Here is a 23,740-nt window from a genome sequence, read left to right on the forward strand (position 1 = left end):
AGGCTTTATTACATTTTTATACTCTAATCACAATTTTCCTAAATAAAGTTATCAGTTTTTTGTCTGCATATTTAACTATAATCATCTTTCTCTATCAGAAATCCTATAAAAAATTGTAATGTACAGGACACAAGGTAAAAATGCCCATATTAGAGAAATGTACAAAACAAAGTGATAAAAACTCATTTACAATAACAGTGTTAGTGTTGTGAAAGCATAATCATTTTCATAGACTGCTTTTGTACCAAAAAAATTTAGATTATTTTATTAAAATCCAAAAATTTAGTTGCTTACGAATTTCGACTCGCACTGTAACATTTCTATCTTTATCTAGATTAGACTACAGCGCACTAATTTAATTTCGTAGGAAGGTTTGAATTTAAAACACAAATTATTTTAAATACGGCTGGCGACTGTTGGTCCTCGATATAGGCCACCCACTTAACTGCAAAGTATTCTAAACGTCAGGCTGCAGTAGCAGTTCTGACTTCTTTTACATACTAAAGATTCGGCTTTCAAAATCAGGATTTAAAATATTAATAATCAAGAAATAAAAACATTTTTAAATTGGGGGTCGGAAGTGCAAATCAATGTTCTTTAAAAATTTTTGTGGCAAAATCAGCAAAACCTAATGGAGCTATAAACGCCAAACAGGTCTTTTGAATTTTAGGAAATGAATGTTTGTGGGACCTCGTTTACTATTTTTAATTAATACTGTTACTTACCAGTTCATTGTCATAAATCTTTCCTTCTGCTACAGCACACTTTCTTAGTTCCCAACGGTAAAAGGCACCTTCACACCTTCCTCAAACTTCGGGTATTACCACTTTCCAGAGTGCAAGAGCACTGATACAACCAATGTTTTGTAACATATGGAATCTGGAGTTTTTATGTTCCTGTAAAATAAAATATGAATGTTTTCAGATATTACTGATATAAAAAAAACGTACATAATACAATAATAAAGTAACGCTAAACCTTTTCTCTATTAATAATAACAAATAAATATAGTGTATATGACTTTACACTATTCACATGCCTGTTTATATATAAAAACGTCATTATCATTTACAACAATCTTACCTAAATTGTAATATCCTTGCAGTCCTATGATAAACTGCAACCCTCGTTAATGACCTATGTGGACCAGTTCTACCTAACATCATCAAGAGGCATTATGAAAAAAATCATATTTTGACCTCTTGATTGTGGAGAGCACTCATGACAATTGACAATTCATTGTCACAAATGAACAAGTAATCTTTTTGCGGTGGAAAAGAAAAGGCACTTTTACAATTCTTTGAGGTACTGCTACTTTCTGGAGAGAACTACAATCATTGCTTCATAACGAACGGCATCTACAGTTTATGTAAAATCCTGCGAAAGAATTGGCTAAATTAAAGACTGCAACTGTAAGCCATATTTTAGAAATATCATGTATAGAAATATGGTTAATAATTTTGGTTCTTTAGTATTCAATTCTATTTAATATTAATATTATGTATTACAGTAATTTCTAACTGGTCAACGATTATAAAGAAAATTAAACAATTTTCAAACGTTAATTGTTTAGTCTACATAGCAAAGAAAGCGATGTTCTGCAACACAGTGGATTTTATTACTCAAGAACTCAAATGAAAATTTCATACATTTTACAAGACATTAGTAACCAATTTTGTATGTACTACTACTTTTTTCAAAATCTTTTATCAAAAATGCACACAAAATATCACAGCAAAAAGCCTAGCAGCAGTAGACAACGCCTGTTACTACCATGTTGCTATTAATCATAGATGATAGATACACAAAGGGTAATCATCATTAGTTAATCATCGGTTAAGGAAATCTATAACTGCTATTAATGTATGGTTGCTACCAATCATGCCAGTCATATTCTAATCTATGATCATATTATCAATCATAGACAGAATTGTCAATTTTAATTTATGAGACGATCATAGATGACAAGATGTCAATAATAATTGTTACATAGTGTCTAAGTTATGGCTAAAACGGTTAAACGACCATTTGGCTTTTTAGCAAGTGTTTTACACATTTCCGATAAAGGATGTTAAGTAATTAACAGTTAAATTGAACTAATTTCAGTTTATCTGTAAACGGCAAAGGAAGCTATTAATATTGCTTTAAATATAAAATTCACTTCTGGGTTTCGTTTTTTAGTAGACTAAACTTAAAAAAGGATCACAATATTTTTAACTATATATTTATCATACATAGGATACTTATCAACATCGACGTTTACTAATATGTATGCCATTTATAATGTCTATGCTTGTCAATATTTACTACGATGTCTATGACTACACACGTCAAAAACTGTCTAAAATTAAAGGTTAATTAGAGAAAAATCATAATTTGAGGATTACAGATATTTTCTGGGATTTTATTCATATATATTCGTTATATACTTTATTACGATATAGGAAACATCAGCTCTGTTTGTGTAAGACGTAAGGAGTTAACTATTTCAGTGTAATAACTTTCGTAGGGCCAGTCAATTTTACTTCGCATCTAAAATTTCTGCGGTGCTAATCTAAAAGACATTTCAATTTTTGGATTTATAAGTTGAGATGTTATTTTGAGTTATTACCGTCAGAAATCGAAACATCGGTTGTTACTTCAGCAAAACTTTCTGAAAGTTAATAAGATACTTCGTACGTTCAAAAAATGGAAGCAACGACTGATCAGATAGCTGTAGACAATATTGAAACGAATTCCACTGCGGAATGTCCGTTCAACAACGGTTTAAGGGATGATACAAATGAAGAAGTAAGCGATGAGAGAAAGTTCCATGTATTGGATGAAACCAATGAGTCTGATTCACCTGAATACGACAGTGATTCAGATGTTCCCGATGAGGAAGTAGAAAAAATGTTAGAGGAAGCATTGAATAATAAAAAACGAACTGCAACTGAAGCCGAATTAGGTAAGTAAAATACATGGCATTTACTATATTTTGAACTAAGTGCAATGCACACTTTGTGTTTTATTTACTTTCATTATTTAATAGATAAAGACAAATCTTTTGAAGAGAAGGACAAGCCTGTATTGATTGAAAGGGGGCAGAATCATTTTGAAATATTACCAGAAGGATGGATTCATGTTATTCATAATAGCGGAATGCCTATTTATTTGCATAAAACAACTAGAGTATGCACTCTATCTAAACCATATTTTCTTGGGCCAGGAAGTGCAAGGGTGAGTTGGATTTAATATTCTGATGGCAATTTGTAATTANAAACTTGTTTATACTTTTTAATATTTTTTATATAAAAACGCTCTGGCAAATTTTGTACCAGTTAAAACAATAATTATCAATGAAACTTTTAATATTAAATTAATTTCTGTTGAAATAATGATATTTTTACTTGTCGAAAAACACGTAGTTAGTTTAATCATAAAAACGAGCAATTTTATAAAAGAATGACATATTTTATTCTGACCCACAATAACTGCAAAATATCCCATGATCAAAAAGACAACACAAATCTACTTAAAAATGTTGACGTTTAAAAATTAGGGTGTTACAATATATACACATAGTGACCGACTGCGATGGAGAACGCATTTTTAGCAATCGATTCCATTGGTACATATATGTATGTATGTAAACTTTAATTCAGGGTGTAACGTATAACGAATTTTCAGCGTAAATCCATGGACGAGCTGATCATAGGCAATCAACAGAGTATTCAACTGCTTTATGAAATCAATCAATCTTCAACAGTATACTTTCATTCCATTTTTATAAATTACGTATATATAAAGACAAAAACGTACAACTTGACCGGTACAAAACATGTATCCAACTCAAATGCGGAGTTTCATCAAAATATCGTTTCCAATTGTTAATGTAATTAACTGATCACAGAATTATATTTAAAACAATAACCTGTTACTATTGATTTCATGTCTTTATTCCCTATAAGATACAAAAACAAACATAGTTTCTATAATTTTTTCCTAAAATAACAGAGCGAAACTGTCATGTAAACTAAAGTGTTCCAATGTTACGAATTTTTCAAAGTATTCCAACAATTCGTCTTAGAAACTATTTAAAAATTTAAAAAAATATCTCTAAATAACCTTCGGTTTTTGAACATTCTTACACATTTTACTTCACATGCTTAACATCACATGAATAGTAATGGCAACAATATAGCAAAATTACTGTTAATTATTCTCAATTCATCGTTTTTTTTTAATGCTGACGGTTAAGTAAAAGAAATAGCTCTCGTCTATAAATATTTGAGACAAATAAAGCAGAAAGAGTAAAAAGAAAACTTACAATAAAATCGCAGTGAAGTACACGTGCTATTTTCTGGAACACTTTTGAGTAAGTGGTAGGTACATCGAGGATGAGTTCAGCAAAGAATAATAGTAATAACAAAAAGATAATGTTATCGCTGCTTCCTGACAGCCGCTGCTCTGATTTACACTGTTTTAACTTAAAACTAAAAAGATACTTATGATACATATGACGAAATAAAATTAGACTATTATGAAGACATGAGACAACAATCGGAAGATTATAATATCGCTTTAATTGCAAGTTTAAACACTAATGATTTTTTTTTCTTCTTTCTGAAATGTGTTATGTTCACGTCCGATTGTTGTTCGATTAGTTAATGATAATTTTGAACCCGTTTTCGAGTTTGCCTGAGCAGTGTTTTAGGCAAAAATGTGTTTTGTATCAAGATCGAGCTGCAGATTTCAATTATTTTAAAAACCACCCACTGATTAATAATGCGACAAGTAACATACATATATTAAAACAGCGTTGTCGATTAATTAAAAATGTTTTAAAAAGAGATCAAAAACGGTATCTATACCAGTATATAATGTATGTATAACAAAGTTCATCGCTTTACAAATAAAATAAAAAATACTCCAAATTCAATTTATGGTTACAATAAAATACACTAAACATTTTTAACTGGTTTCTTGTTTTCGTGGAAGTGGAATGAAACAAAATCGCATTAGATAGTAATTAACCAAATTTTAAAGTGGAGTACCTTTAACACAATAATAAAAAAAAAAGAATAGTATATTACTGCAATTTTCAAATTTTAACTTTAACTCAAGAACGTTGTGTAAGTATCGCTAGGTGGCGATTACTGCCAATGACTTCAAACATTATTCATTTTGGAGATAATTCGTTAGTTCAATTGTTTCGAGTTGAATTTTGTAAAATAACGGGAAGAAAAAAATTTACATTTCCTTAGAAAATCATAGGTATAGCACAATGTGCCTACATTTTTCATTAATCGACTGTCAAATACTAATTTAAAACAACTAACGCAAACGCCAAAACAATGTATGTGGCAAGGTGTTGAGAAAATGCCAGAACAAGTTAAATAAATATAAGTCAAATTTATAAAATATACAAGAGGACATTACGAAAGAAAAATGGGTAGATTTTTAAACATAAATTGACAAATATAAACGTTACTACTTGTGTTCTTGGTTCAAAACGATTCCTTGAACTATGTCGGATCAGATAAAAATAATGGATTGTTGGTCACTAGTTTTAATACATAAACGTTAGCCTCTGAAGAGGCTTTCTTTCATTTTCATTGTTTTGTAAACTCAGTCTATCGTTTTTTTTTTTTAATTATTTTTGTAAGTTAAATATGTTTGACTACAGTAGTTCCGCATGCAGGCTCCTCATTCATACATTACCACCAATAAGTACACAAACACTGCATAAGAAATGACAAAACACAGTAACGCTGTTGTTATATACACGGGAGGAATGAATGAAAGGCGACAATGACGAGGTAATTAATGATGAGGTGGCTCTGCTGTTTACTCATCTTCGTCGTCCTCTGCATCTTCTTCTTCCTCTTCCTCTTCTTCTGGTTCAGGTACGGGAGCAGCTACAGGTATGGCATTTGCTTTCTTCTTGTATGCTGTCATTTCCTGTGTATCAATAAATTATAACATTAATTTCCCTACGATTTTTCTATCTAAATTCTTAAGTATTCAAAGTGGGATCTGTCTCTTAAACGAAATTACATATATTATGCATAGACAATACCTACGGTACTATGTACAATGAACGCGAAATTTTATCAAATTATTTGTATATACCCCGTCCCCCCATCATTTTCAAACAATATTATCTAAAAATTTAAATGTTTCGACGAATAAGTATTTTTCTAATGATTTTTCTCATTTGTTGTTTGTAATTGATAATTATGAAAACAACTAACCTTTTCATAACGAGCTTTGTCTTTTTCTGCCATTGCTTCATATTTGCTTTTAACGGTGGAATCGGCTTCAGCCCACCTTCTTCCTAATTCTTTGGCAATGTCACCTACACCATATTCAGGATTTTGGGCTTTGACATTTGCACGTTCATCATTGCAGAACCAAAAGAAAGCAGACCTTAAAAAAGAAGAAGTGTAATAATCTAAAATTACACTTGTGACCATTACGAGTCACGACTTACAATGATCTTTTTGGCGCATTAGGATCCTTAAGTTGTTTTCTCTTCTTTCCGCGTTGTTTTTCTCCTTTAGGAGGAGTGTAATTTTGCATTTCTGCATCATAACGCTTCTTATCTTTTTCAGCCATTTCATGGAAACGTTTCTTTTCCTTGTCCAACATTGTCTAATAAGAGAAAAGATAACAATTTGAAAATTACCACTTTAAAATTAAAACGATGAAATACAGGTCCTTACTTGAATCAATTACTAAACGTTATCTTTGTTAGAATCCAATAATTTAATATTGTGGGAGGAAAGGGTTGGTTTTACTAAAATTTACATGAACTGAATTTAATTTAATTTGCGTGTTTTTAATATAGGTATGTATGAAAATGAAATATTAACTTGATTTTCCATTATTTAAAGGGTACGCAAACTAATTGTTAGTGTCAAATATATTTATGGAAGAGGTGCACGCACCTTAATAATAGACAGCACAATAGATTGTATTCTAAACCAAATTTAATTTTGAGCTAATTAAAATAAGCATTTTATAGCTAATAAAGTTCAATAAAGTTCACGTGCAAGACCATAAGATAATAAAAATGATAACGAACAGTCAATATCTGCTACTTAAATTTATAGGTACCAAACTGAAAGTATGTTTTCGGATTTTTCATGTTTTTTTGCTAGTTTATAGTTAATATATAATTATTGCATTAAGAAGTTTCCAAAATGAGTCCTTCAAATAGCCCGTCGCTGGGGTCAATCACACACATACACCTATACAGTCGTCTTACTACCACGATACATGGTCACCTTTCACTTGAAATATTTGGCAACACAGCTCGATCCTTCGGTCAGCAACAAACACGCGTACAACTGTACACATGCAAACAGCTACAACAGAACGGCAGCCTCTCTTCTCTCTGTACCAAAAACCAGTTTGCCTTCGCTTCAACTAGAGGGTTCGAAAAACGCCTAGGGCCCTCTTCGAACCGGCATAACCAAGTATGCTGATCCTCGAAAGCAGCCACAAAAAGCCATGAACGACCGCTCTCAGGTCTCACAAACTGTCTATCGCGCAACTCATTAAAATATAATCTATTATAAAATTTAATTATACCTAAGAGTTTTTAGCGGAAATAAAACAGAAGATACGAAAATATTGCCACTTTCTTCATCGGTACTCAGTTTCAGTTTTATATTTTAATTAAAATAAGTCATTTTTAATACCTAATTATTAATGCGATGTTCTCTTAAAACTTATTTTTGTATACGTTCCACTGATTTTACATACAAGCTTGATACAACATAGATAATACAATTGTTGCACGTCATCAATTCTAAACGTATACCTACTGTATAATATAAAATAAAATGAAATGACGGATGATGCAAGTACATATAAAACATTTTGTTTATATTTTGGGCTTACCTTCCATCTTTCGGCGCATTTTTTTGAAAACTCAGCGAAGACGACATTTTCTTCCGGATGCTTTTTCTTGTGTTCCTCCCTGCAAGTTTGCACAAAAAAGGCATAAGCCGTCATACGGCCCCTGGGCCTAGCGTCAGCTTTTCCACGTGGCATTCTTCCTCTTGTAGGTGTATGTACTGCACCAAGTTGATGGACAATTTGCTGTTGTTGCACTGCAGACAACGTCTGATTGCCCGAATGGTTGTTTTGAGAGAGCTGTTGATGATTAAGTTGTTGCTGATGATTAAATCTAAAACATTATCACTGGTTATTATTTATCAAGAAGTTCGTATACATTATTGTTTAGAATTTCGTTAATACTTGCTGGAATTTCATCGAGACCTTTCTTTTTATACACTAGGTATATAATTAAAATGACAGTAACTTACATTCATCAAGGTTGTTGAATTACATATTCAATTTTGAGCACAATTTACGTACTTGTGGAACAATAACAAGAAAAACTCAAGAATTAATGTAAATACAAAATTGCATTATAGATAATAAAATAATATTGTCCCGTTTCTGTTCATATTTTTATAAAAATGCATGTTAAACATTCTTTTATGAATCATGTATCTATTTTAAAAATTTCATTGAAAAAAGTAAAAAATTTTTTGGTATCTCGCGTATTAACTTAACAAAGTCGAATTATAAAACCTACTTTCATTTCTAGTCCGTTGGATAACAAGATGCAATATACTTCTTGCCAGTTCGTTATCCTGACTTTCTCCATATGGTAAACTCATACTACTTATACTCGACTTAGTTGTAGCCAACTTACAGTTAATACCGAACCATGCAAAGGTGATACATAAGAACAAAATTTTTACAACGGAGACAGAATTCAAACTAGTATTATTTATAAAACTTATAAACTGCCATCAAAAATAATAAAATTGCGGTAGGTAACGTGATTGTGAAGAAAAATTATAATTTGTTGAATCAAACTGCTACGATAGGAATTAAATTATTTTATCTACACGTTAAAACATTCCATGGACAATTAAAAATCGTTAAAATCAACCTCGAAGAAAACTCATCTCATTTATATAAGATTCCAATACCACACTGATATAACTTCAAAATCAATTTTATTTTTCGAGGCACTAACTTTTTTTTTAACAAAAATGAAACGATCAAAAGTGAACTTTCAATTTTTCCCTTTCAAAGGAAAATGTACCTCTGTTGATTAAGTTGCTGCTGCTGCTGATTTAGGTGATGTTGTTGTTGATTTAATTGTTGTTGATGGTGGTTTATGAGTTGTTGATGCTCCTGACTCAACGGTTTCTGTTGACTTAAATGCTGTTGAACCTGATTCAAATGTTGCTGCTGCTGATTCAACTGGGCTTGTTGCTGGTTCAACTGGTGTTGTTGATGATCCAAGTGCTGCAGTTGATGCTGGTCTATATTGTGTTTAGTATGTTGTTGCTGCTGCTGTTGTTGACCTATCTGAATTTGGTTTTGTCGCGGATCAGTGGCCTGTTTCGAAGGTTGAGTATCAACCTGTTGTCTTTGAGTATCTTGCTGATGTCTTTGAGAATCTAGTTGTCGAGAATCAGATTGTTGCGGACTATGCGACTGTTGAGACTGCAACGATAGTTACAGGTGTGCAGCCGTTTACAAGATAACCGTTCTGACAAAGTATTACTTTTGAAAACACGTTTGAAAGTAATAATACGAAAAACGATGAGTGTGAGTAGGGTGTTTTACTCAGGATGGTTAAAAAAATTAAAATCGAGTTTCAAATTTGGTAAAAATCGAAATAGACCAATCAGGTTGCTTTAGATTTTTTTTATATCAACAATTAGAACTTAACAAAGTCTACTTTCAGTGATAGCCAAAGTTACCAATAAAAAGATAACTTTGTATTTAGAAGAACATTAAAGAAATATTTACTTTAAATTTTCAACAAAGAAAATTAAATTACCCTACATAAGCAGTCTTATTTTACAACGCAAATTATTTCGTATTTGAATTGGAATTTTAAAAACATGGAAAACGGTCACATGTAATTATCGCTTTGAATTACACATGCAACAGGGATCTGAATGAATTCAACCCTTAAAAGTACTAGGTGGGAGTTACCATAAATCTTAAATTTTGTTTATTCTACAATTGTTTGTTTCATGTTTGACTACCGAATGGGCAATTAAATATATAAGTATAGTATATTACCGAACCTAAGGACTTTTTTTCGATAGTACTTACTTCAGATGGACTATTAGCACCTTGATTATTTGCAGCGGAACCGGATGTTCCTGAACTTTGTACAGAATTGTCCATAGTGTTCGCGTAACCCCACCACTGATGCGTAGGGGCAGAAATACCCAAAGAAGACGCGCCACCACTAAGTCTATAATCGTACGAGCGATCAGAGTTTGTAGGAGAAGACACACTGGGAATGGATAAATTCGTGGCCGAAACATTGGCTAAGGAAGTGGCTGGATGATGAAAACTGCTTGTCATTTTATACGGAAATAATTGTTGAGCGGCAACTTCGGCCGAATTGATTGAAGCATCTTGCTGTTGAGTAACAGCCACTTGCTGTGCTACAGCTTGCTGTTGAAGCTGATGTTGATGTAACAATTGTTGCTGATGTTGCTGCAACGATTGCTGATCCGTTAAAGTGCCTGGCCACCACATCGCGTTGTTCTGTGTGTCCCAAGAGCCGCGAAGATCGGACATTACTTAAGGGTTAAAGAAACTTTTCAGAATAGCAAACAAAATGCTAAAGCTGGAAGAGAACGCAGGTACCAAGGTTTCGAAATTGTGAAATTCTCGATTTTAATGGTACATATTTTCATATGTATGTATGATCAGATTTAAAATTATTCGTATCAAACCAATTTTGGTTTTTCGAGTAATAAGAACATATGTTTAGTATAGTATGTATACTTTTAGAAGAACACCTTTTCAGAAGTTGTCAAATCTACTTTAAAAAAAATTTTTCGTCGTGATATTTAAATAAAATTGTATTTCTCCCTATAATATTTTAAATATAAATAACATTCACATTTTCGATACTTTGCTAACATTATATTAGCATACTCCCAGCTTTAATGTTGTTACAGGTATGTTTGAAGTGGACGAGTAGTACAAGATATAAAATCAAATTACTTTAATAATGACAATACAACGTTCCTATCCTTATTAACAAATGAAAAATTTACGGAATATTGTATTCAAATTAGCGACGTCAATTTTCAATATAACCGAAAGTGCTTGTATACGAAAATTTTTTATTTAATTTAAGAAATTTTAACAGTTGACAATTGTTAGAATGTGGTAAGTACTTTTGAAGTAGGCACATAGGCAGACTATAAATGAACTGTATACCTATGTCCAACAGTTTAATGAATTAAATACAACGTGAATTTATTGTAGCTAATTGTTAATTTAATTGGCAGCTAATCCTGATATTTTTAAACCCATTAGCAAATAAAATTCACTAGTTTTCTACACATTACATAGGTGTAGGCATTAGTTTTAAATATTAATTTGAACATCTTGTACTATCGTAACTGTTAAACATACATAATCTGCATAAAATAAACCTTACAGAGTGGTCAAAAATAAAAAAGTAAATTATGGGTAACGCTAAGCGTAACTATAAAAATGTCGACTTTATTTACTTACACAACGATATTCTCCGTAAGTAAACTTCCGCTGATGTTTAAAAGAAACAAGTTGATAAGAAAATCTGCTAATATATTAATCTAAATAATTTTCGAAATATACACATTCAAAACTGTTGAACGAAAGGCATAAGTAGATACATCAGTCTGGGATTATCTGCATGGATATTGATTTTGTAGAATGCCTTCCTTCCAGTGTCGTTAAATTAACGAATTTGAAAGCGGGGTGCTCTAGGTTTCTAATTGGAGTATCGTTAATTGAAAATGCAAAAACTAAAAGTTAACATTTACGCTTGCCTATTTTTACTCCATTAATTTTTGTTTATTCAACAAATTTAGAACACACCCAATAAATCTCATATATCTTAATTTCGTTGGGTCACACAAACTAAGATAAACAAGAATAAAAAGTGATGGTACTTTTCAATAAAATTTAGAATTTATCTGAAACGTGAGATTCCTATGGATTGACTGTGGACAATAAATGAGAACCATCCTTACAGAAACATTTAAGAAGGTGTACAAATAGTATACATTTACATTAAACATAACCACTCTGTAAGACGAATAATAAAATTACCTATAAATTGTAAAATTTATGCATTCAAGCAAAGGAGGGTGGTGTTCAGATTTGGCGAAATTAATTCCTTCAAACACTGCGCAAATCTCTAGACTCTTCGACTTAGCCGGATCGTTCTTCAGCACAATGCGGCTCTCGTTTTAATATCCATTGTCGAGGTCAGACCTCTCTCATAAATCACAGACTGTATAACTCAAAATGCTCACTAAACTACATCACATTTTCACATAAAAATTATATATAGATGTCACTGAATGGCCGGTCACAGCTACATATAGAAGAACGAGGAATTGATCCACATTCTTTTTTCAAGAACAGAAATTTCAACAATTCACACAAGCACCTGCGTGGTGTAACGTTATACGTATATCAACGTGAATCACTGAGCACTAGAACGATAGAACCGGTAAACGACTAATTACACAATAGACTTTATAACAAAGAAAAGAAAAACGTGGACAACTGACGATTATATTAATTACAAAACCGTTTAAAACTGCTCAACGATGTAAAGCGACTGTTAAAAATCTGGCAACACAGGTGGTAAGGGACGCGCTAGAACTAGCAGCGCCCTCGCACGCAGCGGATAAATGTGAAGCTGCGCCCCCACCATTTTAACGATTTTACTCCAGTCAATACTCTCCACCACTGTTGCCAAGTCAAAATTGCCGCGTAGTTTTAATTATAAATAAAATGTGTCGACGTTACAGTTAAGATGTTAAAACATAAAAATTAAAAAACCTAAAAAAATTCTTACGAACGCTTAACAAAAGTCCATATACATATTTAGTACGAACGGAACAAATACTAGATATACCAAACGAATAATTTGTCACAACAAATTTCGTTTAACAGTAACATTTAAATACTTACATATTGATTTATTATATAGTACAAAAATACCTTCGTTTTATCAAAACTATTAAATTGTTGTAATTGGTAATTGCGAGAACAGACAACACTGTTCCGAGGAATCGAGCCAAAAATTTAAACCCCGAGTAGATGAATAAACAATATTAAACGTAAGCAGACGTACTTTCATTTTTAATTTAAATATGGTAGTAACGGAGATGGCGCCATTTTAACTGTATGTGCAAGAATATATAGGATAAGATTTGATGTTGATGTACACCTTTCACTAATTTAAAAAAATATATAAAATTACAAATACTTAGTACATTAATAAATAGTTATGGATTTTAACTGAATAATTCAGGAACACAAAATGTGCAGTATCTACATACACTTACGTGTATGTAGGAACATTTAAATACAAATTATTTCGACAAATTAAAAAAAGATTAAAATACAACTTTGAATTTATAACCAAAAATAAAGATAAATTTATTATGTGGGCAAATCTTTAAAAAAAAATAAAGAAATAAGATAAAGATGAGAAAAATGATATACCTACCTAAGGACCTACCGCAAAAATTTTTACTACAACTACCTAAGCGAATCATAATTTCTTTTAATCAAAATGAAGAATAATTTTATCAAAATTTAAAATTAAATAAATTTTCGTAATGTTTCAGTTTGAAAAATATTACATAGGTGTTACAATAATCAAGAATCGCACTGGTATTCCAAAAATAATTTCTTCACAGTTAATAAGTTAACAAATCTACAGTAATAACAATTACATTAATTAAATTTGTCAAATTAAAAATATTTAGCCTTATGAACGTTTACTGAAATACTTCAAGACATTTGGCGCCAAAACTAAATCTACCTATAAACCCTTGGATCGACAATTTATATTAAAACGGACAAAAATTGCAAAATAATTTACGTCATCAATGAAACTTCATATAAAAAATGTTTAACATTTAAATATAATCGATAGTTTAATTTAAATATGCGTAAAATTAGCAATTTTTCTGTTATTATTCGCTGAAAACGTATACACATACCGTATATAATGCTATTCCCTATATTGTAAAACCAACGTATTGGCAAATGGAGTCTATACTACAAGCATAAGCCGTCCATATGAACAAAGCCAACAATAAAAATTTGTATATTTCGAAAAGTACTACGGCTATGACTAAACCAATTTATAGAAAAAAATGCAAATAATTGTATATCATCATAAAAAAAATACGAACCACCTTCAACAAAGGCAAATTCAGTTAAAAAAATAAAATTTGTTTCCTTGTACGTTTTCCTATGTTGTGCTTACGGCAGCCATTTGCTGTATAGTTATATGGGAATGTACGTAGAAATATAATGGTAAAACTTTTAATCCCACAAGCTTATTTCAATTATACCGATTTAATTACAAGTGTAGAATAATTATTCCAGCAAGTACTACAAAACTAAATAACTGACAATTTTTCTAAGTATGAAAATAAAATTCTTACCTTTACAAGCCCAGAAACAACTGAAGATCGGCTTCGTATTTCGAGACCCCACGCCACTTATGCAGTATACAGAGAAACATAGGATTACTTCCTCTTTCTATTGGTTTATTTCAAATTTGCCGCACAACGAGAACCAATGTAAAACCGTAATTGGGTTTAGTTGAATTTCTTTAAACAACCAATGACATTTTTAGTTGCGCAATATGCAGTATGTGTTCAATTATTTGTGTTTTCCTAAAAATGACTCTCAAATAATAAATATTATTTCAAAAGAATTTTGTTGTTTTGTTTTAGTGAAAATGTGGCTTTAAAAGTGTTGTTGTCTTATTTCAGTGAATAAATTGTAAATAATATAACTTAATATGACATATTACGGATTTTACATTAATATTTAAGTTATGTGTAAATATCAAAAAGATACTTTCATATGATAGCTTTTGGGCAATGAAACATTTTCAAAAAGCTTTCTCAAGTTTACTACTACCAAGTTCATAAATGTAAATAAGGTATGTGTATTTTGTGACAATATGTGATGCCATAATTGCAGAATTGTTAACTGTACTGTCTAATTTTTGCAGTCATCATATTGAAAAATTCTGCAATGATGAATGGCTTTAGTACTGAAGAAGATTCACGAGGTCCAACAGACCAGATATGCTGTTTAGTTGATAATAATGACAGATGTGCTAAAACTGCAGGAAATGCTTCGTACAGCAAAAGAATTCAAAAGACAGTTCAGCAAAGGAGGCTTAACCTCAGCATTGACGCTTCTGTAAGAAATATTTTTTATACTTTTATTAAAATAATACTAATAGTCATTTTTAGGCCAGACATACCTACATTTGTGATTTTCACAAAATGATCATTCAATGTGCAAGATCTAAAAGAAGACGTAAAGACTCAGAAGATGACAGTAATGAAACTGATACAGATATTCCAGAAGTGGATTTATATCAACTTCAAGTTAACACATTAAGACGCTACAAGAGACATTATAAAGTTTCTACAAGACCTGGTTTAAATAAAGCACTGCTTGCTGATGTATGTAAATGTTCATTAATTCTTAAACATTTTTAATAAATAATTATACATTGTTTCTTCTTTCAGATGCTCATGAAACATTTCAAAACAATACCTGTAAAGGAAAAAGATGTACTAACATTTTTTATTTATACAGTTAAGACTAACAGTAATAAATTGGACCTAAAAAATGGTATTAATAGTGATGCAACATAATTATTGATCCCTTGATGTAATTGTTAAGTAGAGTAAGTTGCAAGTATGTTTTTTATATGATAATGTAATTAACATATGAAATTTTATTTTTTGAATATTTATTATCTGTCCAATACAGAATTTCGATAAGGAAGCTCCTTTGCCATGTTCATACAATTAAGCACATGTACCTATTACATTTTATTAATCAAACATTATTAGTGATAAAAGTAAAACACCAATAGTTATTGATTTATAATTGCATTAAAAATGTGTGTATGGCAAATGTGTTTTGAAAATACTTTTTGATAATGCAATGATGCAACTGCATTGCAAGACAATTGTAATATGATTAATTGTTTTGAAACCAATAACAACTATGATATTGTTTAATTCATATTATTAAAATAAAAGGTTAAATTTCTTGAGGATTGAAACAATAGTTTTGTTTTAATAGTAAAATACAAAAACTTTAATTTTAGTGAAGTGTATTAGGTTAAACAAATAATTACAACTAAATGAACTTTTAAGAACCTACAAGGTAGACAGTATAATTATCCATGTTTCTGTAATAATTGGGCAAACCTATTTGTAATCAAAAGGGATACATCAATAAAACGGTCTACACAGTTTACTAAACAAGTTTCAGTCTTACTGTCCAGTTTACTTGATGGTTTATCAACACATTTATCCCAACAGAAGTCATTAAATTCGTGAATCTGCAATCAATTATATGTGTTCACAAATTTTAAAAATCGGCCTTTTACCTGTGCGTTAAATTGGGCTTTCTGTTTTTCAACCATTAAAAATTGTTGAAGTTCTTTGTCTGTTTTAGAAGAGTCTGAATTAGAACCAAATGAATCGCTTCCAAAATCGGTCATTATTCACAAAGTAATTTATCCGACATAAAACAAAACCTTTACACAAAAATATCGAGTTAGTTTTTGAGGTTACGTTATATGGTTATATTATAAAAATGTGGCGAAAATGTCACTATTTGCTCCTAGAGTTATACTTCTTCAGTTGCGTCACTGGTATGTTGGTGCCTTACAATTAAATTGTAATAAGGTACATGTGGATTTTTACCTTTTTTTTTTCAATAGGCAAATGTCTAACTATGATATGATGATATAGATAATTATCTGTATTTTCAGATCAGTTGTCATGTTGTGGTTTTAAACCACGTGCCCACCTACATTACACAACTTTTTTTTTCTACTTAGAAATAATAATTATTTTATTATTTTACTAATCTGTTTTAATTAATTGAATAATACGTTTTCGAATTGTATATAACATAAAATTATTCAATAATTTTGAAATTAAAAATGTGGGAATAGGGATTTTCATTACTGACGTTGCTGAATTTTTATCAAATTTACCCTTTGTAGATCTATTATCTATGGTCAAAATTGTATTACACATAGATTAGATATATAATAATACTTAGGATCATCGACATATACTAATGGACATGCCTTAGTGGTCAGAATTGTGGTACAACAAAAGAAAGAGATGGAACAAAGTTTCGGACAATATCTATTTTTCTCACGATTGTACGTAAGCGTGTAATGAAAGAGATAGCACTAGTGCGAAGCCATACGCCATCTCCCTCACTCTTTTCGAGCCAAGAAATTATTACTACATATGGCTAAGGCACGTCCATTATTATATGTGTATGCTAACGATACGTTATATATATCTTTGATCTATGGTTTTACAGCTGTCAAAATACGGTAATGGAGTGGATTTGTAACATTTTTTATTTTCATGTGTATTTTTCAAAACTTCACAAGTAATGGATTAGCAATTGAAATATGGTATTAAATTCTCTATAATTATTATACTTTTCGGTACATTGACATTATGAACGTAAATTCAGTTATTAATTAATAAATCATATCCGGTGTAAAACATCCTGATTAAGATTTTATTATTGTAATTTATGAACAGCTTGTTTATCTGTTTCAGGGTGCGAATATCTCTCAACTAGAAAGAGATATTGGATCTGAACAGTTTCCTTCAAATGAACACTACTTTGGATTAGTAAATGTACTGATTTAATTTTTTTATTAATCTTTTGGTTAATTGTTTGTTTTTTTTAGTTTGGAAATACCTGTTACAGTAATTCTGTACTTCAGGCTTTATATTTTTGCAAACCTTTTCGAGATAAAGTTCTCGAATATAAAGCAAAAAATAAGAGAAATAAAGAAACTCTTCTAACATGTTTGGCAGACTTATTTTACAGTATTGCTACACAGAAAAAGAAAGTAGGTTCTATTGCTCCAAAAAAATTTATAGCAAGGCTGCGAAAAGAAAAGGGTCAGTACATGATATTACAAGAAATTGTTTTATTTATTTAATGATTAAATTTTAGAGGAATTTGATAACTACATGCAGCAAGATGCTCATGAATTCTTAAATTTTTTAATTAATCATATTAGTGAAATAATATTAGGTAAGTGAATGTGGATTTTAATTTATTTTATTGTGAACTGTAATTGTGTATGTTATATAGCAGAGAGACAGCAAAATACCACAATGAATAACATTAAATGTAAGAATTCAGGTGAAAATGGTATTATCCATTCTCAGACAGAACCTACTTGGGTGCATGAAATATTTCAGGCAAGTAATAACAAAACTTTTATATGAAATTATTTAAATAGATGTGTAAGTTAACTATTGTATGATACGTTTTCATTTCACTCCTTGATAGGGTATCTTGACGAGTGAAACGCGTTGTTTGAATTGTGAAACTGTGAGTAGTAAAGATGAAGACTTTTTTGACTTGCAAGTGGATATCGAGCAAAATACCAGTATCACACATTGTCTTCGATGTTTTAGCAATACAGAAACATTGTGTAGTGATAATAAGTTCAAATGTGATAACTGTAGTTCTTATCAAGAGGCACAGAAAAGAATGAGAGTGAAGAAATTACCGATGATTCTTGCACTTCATTTAAAAAGATTTAAATATATGGAACAATACAATAGACACATCAAAGTGTCCCACAGAGTTGTATTTCCTTTAGAATTGCGATTATTTAATACAGTAAGTAATTTTAATAATATATATAATAGTAGTAAGAAACTGAAAGCGGACTATAATATCGTCTCACTAATTAAATCTACAATGATGGCATTGGTAGTAACATAATGTTGAACCAGTTTCTAATTTCATTCTTGTGTTTTCCTCAACAGTCTGACGATGCTGTTAACCCTGATAGACTTTATGACTTGGTAGCTGTGGTAATCCACTGTGGTAGTGGGCCTAACCGTGGACATTATATTAGTATTGTAAAAAGTCATGGTTTTTGGTTACTTTTTGATGATGATCAGGTCGACGTATGTATACAATTTTTAACTTTGCATTCTTATGTTTAATGAGTTACTGAAATATAATATTTATCAAAATTAAAATAATTTTACAATACATAAGAAAGTAATTTGGAATTTTAATATGAATAAAATAAAGTGAAAGGATATTCAGAAAATATGAAAAATAATAAAAAGATGTCTTTAAGTATCTTTAATATGTAACGCCTTTCGGCGAGTGTTTATGAGTTGTCTTCTGTTTTCTTTTTATGATTTATTTCTGTAATTTAGGGTTGATTACTTCGATTTTATTTTTAGAAGATAGACGCGTCCACAATTGAAGATTTTTATGGTCTAACGTCGGATACGCAAAAGTCGTCTGAAACCGGTTACATTTTATTTTATCAGTCCAGAGAAAGCTTATGAGTGTCATTTTCTCCGCCAGGACAACGAAAGCCTTTCACTACAATCGCTACTATGTTCGCTGGTTTCGAGGCCTTCTTCGGTAATAAAAAATAATCGACTGTAAATGAGAAAGAAAGTGTGTGTACGTGAGAACCAGGAAACAACGGAGAAGTTGGGTATGGGATGTGCTGTGTCTTTTATCAAAGATCAAAACATAGGTGGGCGACAAGGTAGCTCAGAAAGAAGTTTTTTTTTAAGTACATAATCCAAACGGAAACTGTAAACTGCATTTTCAAAACTAAATATATAGGAAGACATTACCTGTGTTGTTTATATTTGTAATTTCAATTTTACTTTTAGTTTGGGCATAAATTTTCTCCAAGAAGATGTAGCATCGTATTTGAATTTCAAGCGTTATTATATGCAAATATTCATACTTGTTTGTATAAATTTTGTAAATTTTTTGTATAAATAGTCACTGCATTCTTCATAATATAAAAATAGAACAAAATGTTGCTGAAGACTAAAAAAATATTAAATTTTATATTATTCATTTTACTGATAAATTTGAGTGCAGATATAACGAGAACTGTTTTTATGCAAAGGTTACACAGTGCTTTTTTTGTGTAGTATTTTTTTAGAAACCTTTTTGGTGTTTTTTTTTTTAATTCATTTTAGAACAAATATATGACGAACTTGAAACTGAAAAAATATTCCTATTCATTTGCATTAAACAACTATCTTTATAGGTATTTAATTATTTTTTTCAATTACGTGGAGTTTTGCAAGTATTTTCCTTAATTTTTTATTTTTTGATGTGTTTACAAAATTCAGGTAGGACAGTAAATATCTTTGTACATTAGAAAATCAAATGTTTAATTAAAGAAAATAAGTAAATATTAGAGATATGCTACATTTTTTTGTTAAATAGATGCCCAATAGGTTTTGTAAAATTGAAACAAGCTCCTTAAAATGCCCACATTTAGTGAGTTAAGTTTAGAGAATTTGTAAAGAAATCTCAAGTATTACAACTAAGAAAATTTTTGTACCTATATTTGTAAGGTAGTAAGTAAATCAATCCACAAGAGTTTCAAATACTGTTGATTTGTTAATTTTAATAAAATTGTTATACTTTTGTTGCTACTTCGGCAATGAAATTTTGTTTATTTATTTGGTATTTTTGTATGAAGTGTAAATTTAAACGTATTTGGAGATCCAAAAAAATATTTATTGGTTCAATAAAATATTAAATACAACGTGCTTTTGTTTTTTATTTCTAGCAGTACAGAGGATGAAGTAATTCATTGGTTTCTAACTATATTTCGCACTGAATGATATTAAATCGATCGGAAAACAATACTCTTTGATCTGCAATTGAAAACTAATCAGTTGAATGCAAACAATTTGACATCACCATTCAAAAGTTGCAAAAGCTGCCATGACCTGGCCTTCCCCAGTGCTGCATGTAAGAAACAATTGGTGGACTTTTGGCATGATTCTTTTTGTCAAGGGTTTTGTTAGTATGATGGCTTAGTTGGCTGACAATTGCTCGACTTTTTTAAGTCACTGGACGAGAGTTTGCGTGAGTTGAGTTGAGTTCGACCTTTAATCTTCGGATGAGTTCTTTGACGTTCCATTTAAATAATTATAGACTAAATTCAAATAAGTCGAAACAGTTGTCAAATTGTTTTTTATTGTACTTTTGTTGAAACATTCTTGTGTTTTATTTAAATATTCAATATGCTTCTGCATAAGTACACCTTCAATAGTTTTAATATTATAATCTATACATCAAAGAGAGCATTAATTGATGCAAGATATGATTAGAAAGCAATGAGTTATTTGACTTTGATATCGCCCATTTATCCTATTCATCACTCTCTGTAAAATGCTTCCTTAAAACAAGAATTAATGGGTTTTTCAAATAAACTGAGATAAAAAAGTAAATGGTTTCTTATAATTACCTTTTATTTGTTTATTTAGTTGTAGCAGGGAATATTTTTTGATGTTCTTGTCTTTTTAGTTATTAGTAATGAGTCATAATAGGTTCCACCTTTTACATTTGAAGAATAAATTTTTACTTCATTATAATAGTCTCTCAATAAGATTTCTTCCAGCTTGTTTTTCAACACAATCAAATAAATAACAAGTATGGCAGCTCGTGTTTTCCGAGCATCCGTTAAAGGACGTTGTTGCCATTTTTTTATATCTGTTCTCTTAAATTAATGATTTACTTGTTTAAATGAGAATATTCATTCACTGTTATATTCGATTATTATCTTACGAATAAAGTTACTTACCTCTGCTTGTACTATTAAGTTGCAGGGCAAGTGAAAATAATGAGCAAGACAATCAGATAGACTTCTTGATGCAACTGGAGTCGTTCCAGTTTTGTTTATATACATATCAGCAACCTAAAAAGTTTAATTTTATGTAGAAAATGTATATACATTCGGTCCTGCATTTTAGCTAATTTTTTTGTTTCCTATTTTTTTTTGAAAATGCGATTTTCTTTAAATTTAGTATCATTCAACTACATTCCATGCCATCACAATACTTAAAGGTTTATTATGCAGAAAATTACTTATGTATCTAAAATTACTATTAATGTGATAGCTACTATTTAGATAAACAAATACAAATATTTAATTAAGCATTTACCTGAGTATCAAAAAAATTAACCATTGTTACGTTATGACAGTGAGATAAACAAGCATTTAATCGTTGAGAATCATGTACAACTTTTTTTATGAATGGACTCTCTAAAATTTCTTTTAATTCTGGTTCAAAATTTTTGCGATTGAATGATAAAATATCAAATATATAAACTTGCTTCCATGTAGATAACAGCAACAATTGTATTTTATTTGATCGTCCATACTGACTTCCCAATCCCACAACACCAATATTTTCAGCATTAAGTAAATCATCAATTGCATCTTTATACCGCCTATCTGTTGTTGCCATGTATATGAAATCATACATCATATCTTTCAGTCTATCATACTCTACTTTAGGCAACAGAATAACTTGAGTTAAATCTTTATCTTCAGCTGAATTGTTAAAACTTAGTTCATCATTACTGCTACTGCTACTAGATTGGTCATTATCAACAACACTAACACTACGTATATCACATCTATAAAAACTCTGAATACCCTTTATTTTAGAGCTATTTGGATATTCAATAATATTATTTAAATCGATCCTGTTTTTTGTACCAGATTCATAATCACCTTCAAATACTTCTAACGAGGCAAGCTCTAAAACTAAGCGCTGACCTTTTCTATACTTGAAATCCATTAGTAAAGCAGAAAGTATTTAAATTACAATATTAGAATGCATTCCAATTTTCCAAAATGCTGCCTTTGCGGGAAAAATAATGAAACAAAAACTAGGTTAATGATAAAATCATAGATAAAATCACGGTAAGATTCATAGACAAGTAAAACTAATAACTGTAGATAATTAAGGTACGCCAATGCCATCTAACATGTCATTTAGTTAATAACAATAATTGATAGAATTCGTACCACTTGGGAGCCAACAATCACCCTTTGTGTATCTATTATCTATGGCCAACAATAATAAATATAAATATAGTCTCCAACTGTGGCTGACTCCAAGTTGGTTAAATAAAAAAATATTCCCTTTTGTTTGGTATTAATTACTAACTAATTAGAAGAACTTACTTTATAAAATTGAAATTACCATATTTTACAAAGACCTATGGTAGTATAATCGATATGCTCTGGGACTGCGAGCTATTAAAAATAATAAGGGCGTTTAGCCTTCATCGCTTTTTTGATGAGTCACATTTTACACAAAAGAATTTGTGACGTTCACAAACGTCACGTGTGGGTAAAGCTAATGAACGCAAATGGAATATAGATTGTTCGTTTACTGAACTCGATGGAAATGTAGATAATTTTGATTTAACCATTATACATCTTCAATGTTGTAAAATTTTGAATAATTTTGTGAAATGTGCAGATCCTTGAAAGAAACAGAGCTAAGATCAAAATTATACCTTAATATCATCTCTGCCTGTGTTACGTATAGGAATTTGCTATAATACATTTGCGTTAGATTTATTTCACTTATCTATAAATAACTTGTTGCAAATTTTAACTAAAACTAAATAGGAAATCCATGAAGAAACGTTTGTGTTTTTAAATAGTATAACTAGATGGACACAAGCAACTGGTGAGCATTTTGCAACCGTCATTCTTAAAATCCTGCTTCTACTTTTATTTGAACTAGTTCTTCCCGCTTATCAGTCACGGTAAGCT

The 23,740-nt window shown here is 30.5% G+C and overlaps 6 protein-coding genes and 1 long non-coding RNA gene across 8 annotated transcripts in view; 3 read left to right on the forward strand and 4 right to left on the reverse strand.

The window, feature by feature from the left end:
• The window catches only part of LOC112905142, a 4,185-nt gene extending 2,789 nt beyond the window's left edge, over positions 1 to 1,396 (reverse strand). The window contains exons 1-2 of the long non-coding RNA XR_003231578.1: positions 1,084 to 1,396; positions 726 to 896 (exon numbers count right to left, since the gene is read on the reverse strand). This is a non-coding gene — a long non-coding RNA (uncharacterized LOC112905142). The remainder of the gene's footprint in view (positions 1 to 725; positions 897 to 1,083) is intronic.
• Positions 1,397 to 2,302: 906 nt separating this feature from the next.
• Positions 2,303 to 3,235, forward strand: LOC112905145 (microprocessor complex subunit DGCR8-like). Its single transcript, XM_025976965.1, has 2 exons — positions 2,303 to 2,947; positions 3,032 to 3,235. The coding sequence occupies exons 1-2, from the start codon at positions 2,689 to 2,691 to the stop codon at positions 3,232 to 3,234; spliced, it is 462 nt and encodes a 153-aa protein (XP_025832750.1). The 5' UTR covers positions 2,303 to 2,688; the 3' UTR covers position 3,235.
• A 681-nt stretch (positions 3,236 to 3,916) lies between these two features.
• On the reverse strand, positions 3,917 to 12,696 carry LOC108743314 (high mobility group protein DSP1). Its single transcript, XM_018478843.1, has 7 exons — positions 12,148 to 12,696; positions 10,141 to 10,619; positions 9,113 to 9,519; positions 7,891 to 8,179; positions 6,476 to 6,636; positions 6,237 to 6,411; positions 3,917 to 5,943 (listed from the first exon to the last, which is right to left on the reverse strand). The coding sequence occupies exons 2-7, from the start codon at positions 10,615 to 10,617 to the stop codon at positions 5,830 to 5,832; spliced, it is 1,623 nt and encodes a 540-aa protein (XP_018334345.1). The 5' UTR covers positions 10,618 to 10,619; positions 12,148 to 12,696; the 3' UTR covers positions 3,917 to 5,829.
• A 2,002-nt stretch (positions 12,697 to 14,698) lies between these two features.
• Positions 14,699 to 16,162, forward strand: LOC108743315 (histone deacetylase complex subunit SAP30 homolog). The gene is made up of 4 exons (XM_018478844.1): positions 14,699 to 15,016; positions 15,089 to 15,282; positions 15,336 to 15,551; positions 15,618 to 16,162. The coding sequence occupies exons 2-4, from the start codon at positions 15,112 to 15,114 to the stop codon at positions 15,744 to 15,746; spliced, it is 516 nt and encodes a 171-aa protein (XP_018334346.1). The 5' UTR covers positions 14,699 to 15,016; positions 15,089 to 15,111; the 3' UTR covers positions 15,747 to 16,162.
• A 34-nt stretch (positions 16,163 to 16,196) lies between these two features.
• On the reverse strand, positions 16,197 to 16,821 carry LOC108743316 (mitochondrial import inner membrane translocase subunit Tim8). The gene is made up of 2 exons (XM_018478846.2): positions 16,493 to 16,821; positions 16,197 to 16,444 (listed from the first exon to the last, which is right to left on the reverse strand). Exons 1-2 carry the CDS (start codon positions 16,604 to 16,606, stop codon positions 16,280 to 16,282), a joined length of 279 nt encoding a protein of 92 aa, XP_018334348.1. The 5' UTR covers positions 16,607 to 16,821; the 3' UTR covers positions 16,197 to 16,279.
• Positions 16,822 to 17,456: 635 nt separating this feature from the next.
• LOC108743306 (ubiquitin carboxyl-terminal hydrolase 46) lies at positions 17,457 to 19,768 on the forward strand. Its single transcript, XM_025976964.1, has 8 exons — positions 17,457 to 17,545; positions 17,697 to 17,777; positions 17,831 to 18,047; positions 18,103 to 18,183; positions 18,244 to 18,353; positions 18,445 to 18,780; positions 18,930 to 19,073; positions 19,362 to 19,768. The coding sequence occupies exons 1-8, from the start codon at positions 17,543 to 17,545 to the stop codon at positions 19,467 to 19,469; spliced, it is 1,080 nt and encodes a 359-aa protein (XP_025832749.1). The 5' UTR covers positions 17,457 to 17,542; the 3' UTR covers positions 19,470 to 19,768.
• A 931-nt stretch (positions 19,769 to 20,699) lies between these two features.
• Positions 20,700 to 23,277, reverse strand: LOC108743317 (piRNA biogenesis protein EXD1-like). Of its 2 annotated transcripts, XM_018478847.1 has the most exons (5): positions 23,141 to 23,277; positions 22,110 to 22,814; positions 21,749 to 21,862; positions 21,413 to 21,664; positions 20,700 to 21,343 (listed from the first exon to the last, which is right to left on the reverse strand). In XM_018478847.1, the coding sequence occupies exons 2-4, from the start codon at positions 22,749 to 22,751 to the stop codon at positions 21,428 to 21,430; spliced, it is 993 nt and encodes a 330-aa protein (XP_018334349.1). In that variant the 5' UTR covers positions 22,752 to 22,814; positions 23,141 to 23,277; the 3' UTR covers positions 20,700 to 21,343; positions 21,413 to 21,427. The 2 variants fall into 2 exon arrangements, with proteins under 2 accessions (XP_018334349.1, XP_018334350.1); XM_018478848.1 differs by lacking the exon at positions 23,141 to 23,277 and having other exon boundaries at positions 22,110 to 23,122.
• Positions 23,278 to 23,740: the final 463 nt, after the last annotated feature.

Source organism: Agrilus planipennis, unplaced genomic scaffold (assembly GCF_000699045.2).
Source record: "Agrilus planipennis isolate EAB-ADULT unplaced genomic scaffold, Apla_2.0 scaffold392, whole genome shotgun sequence".
In the NCBI taxonomy this organism is placed as follows: Eukaryota; Metazoa; Arthropoda; class Insecta; order Coleoptera; family Buprestidae; genus Agrilus; species Agrilus planipennis.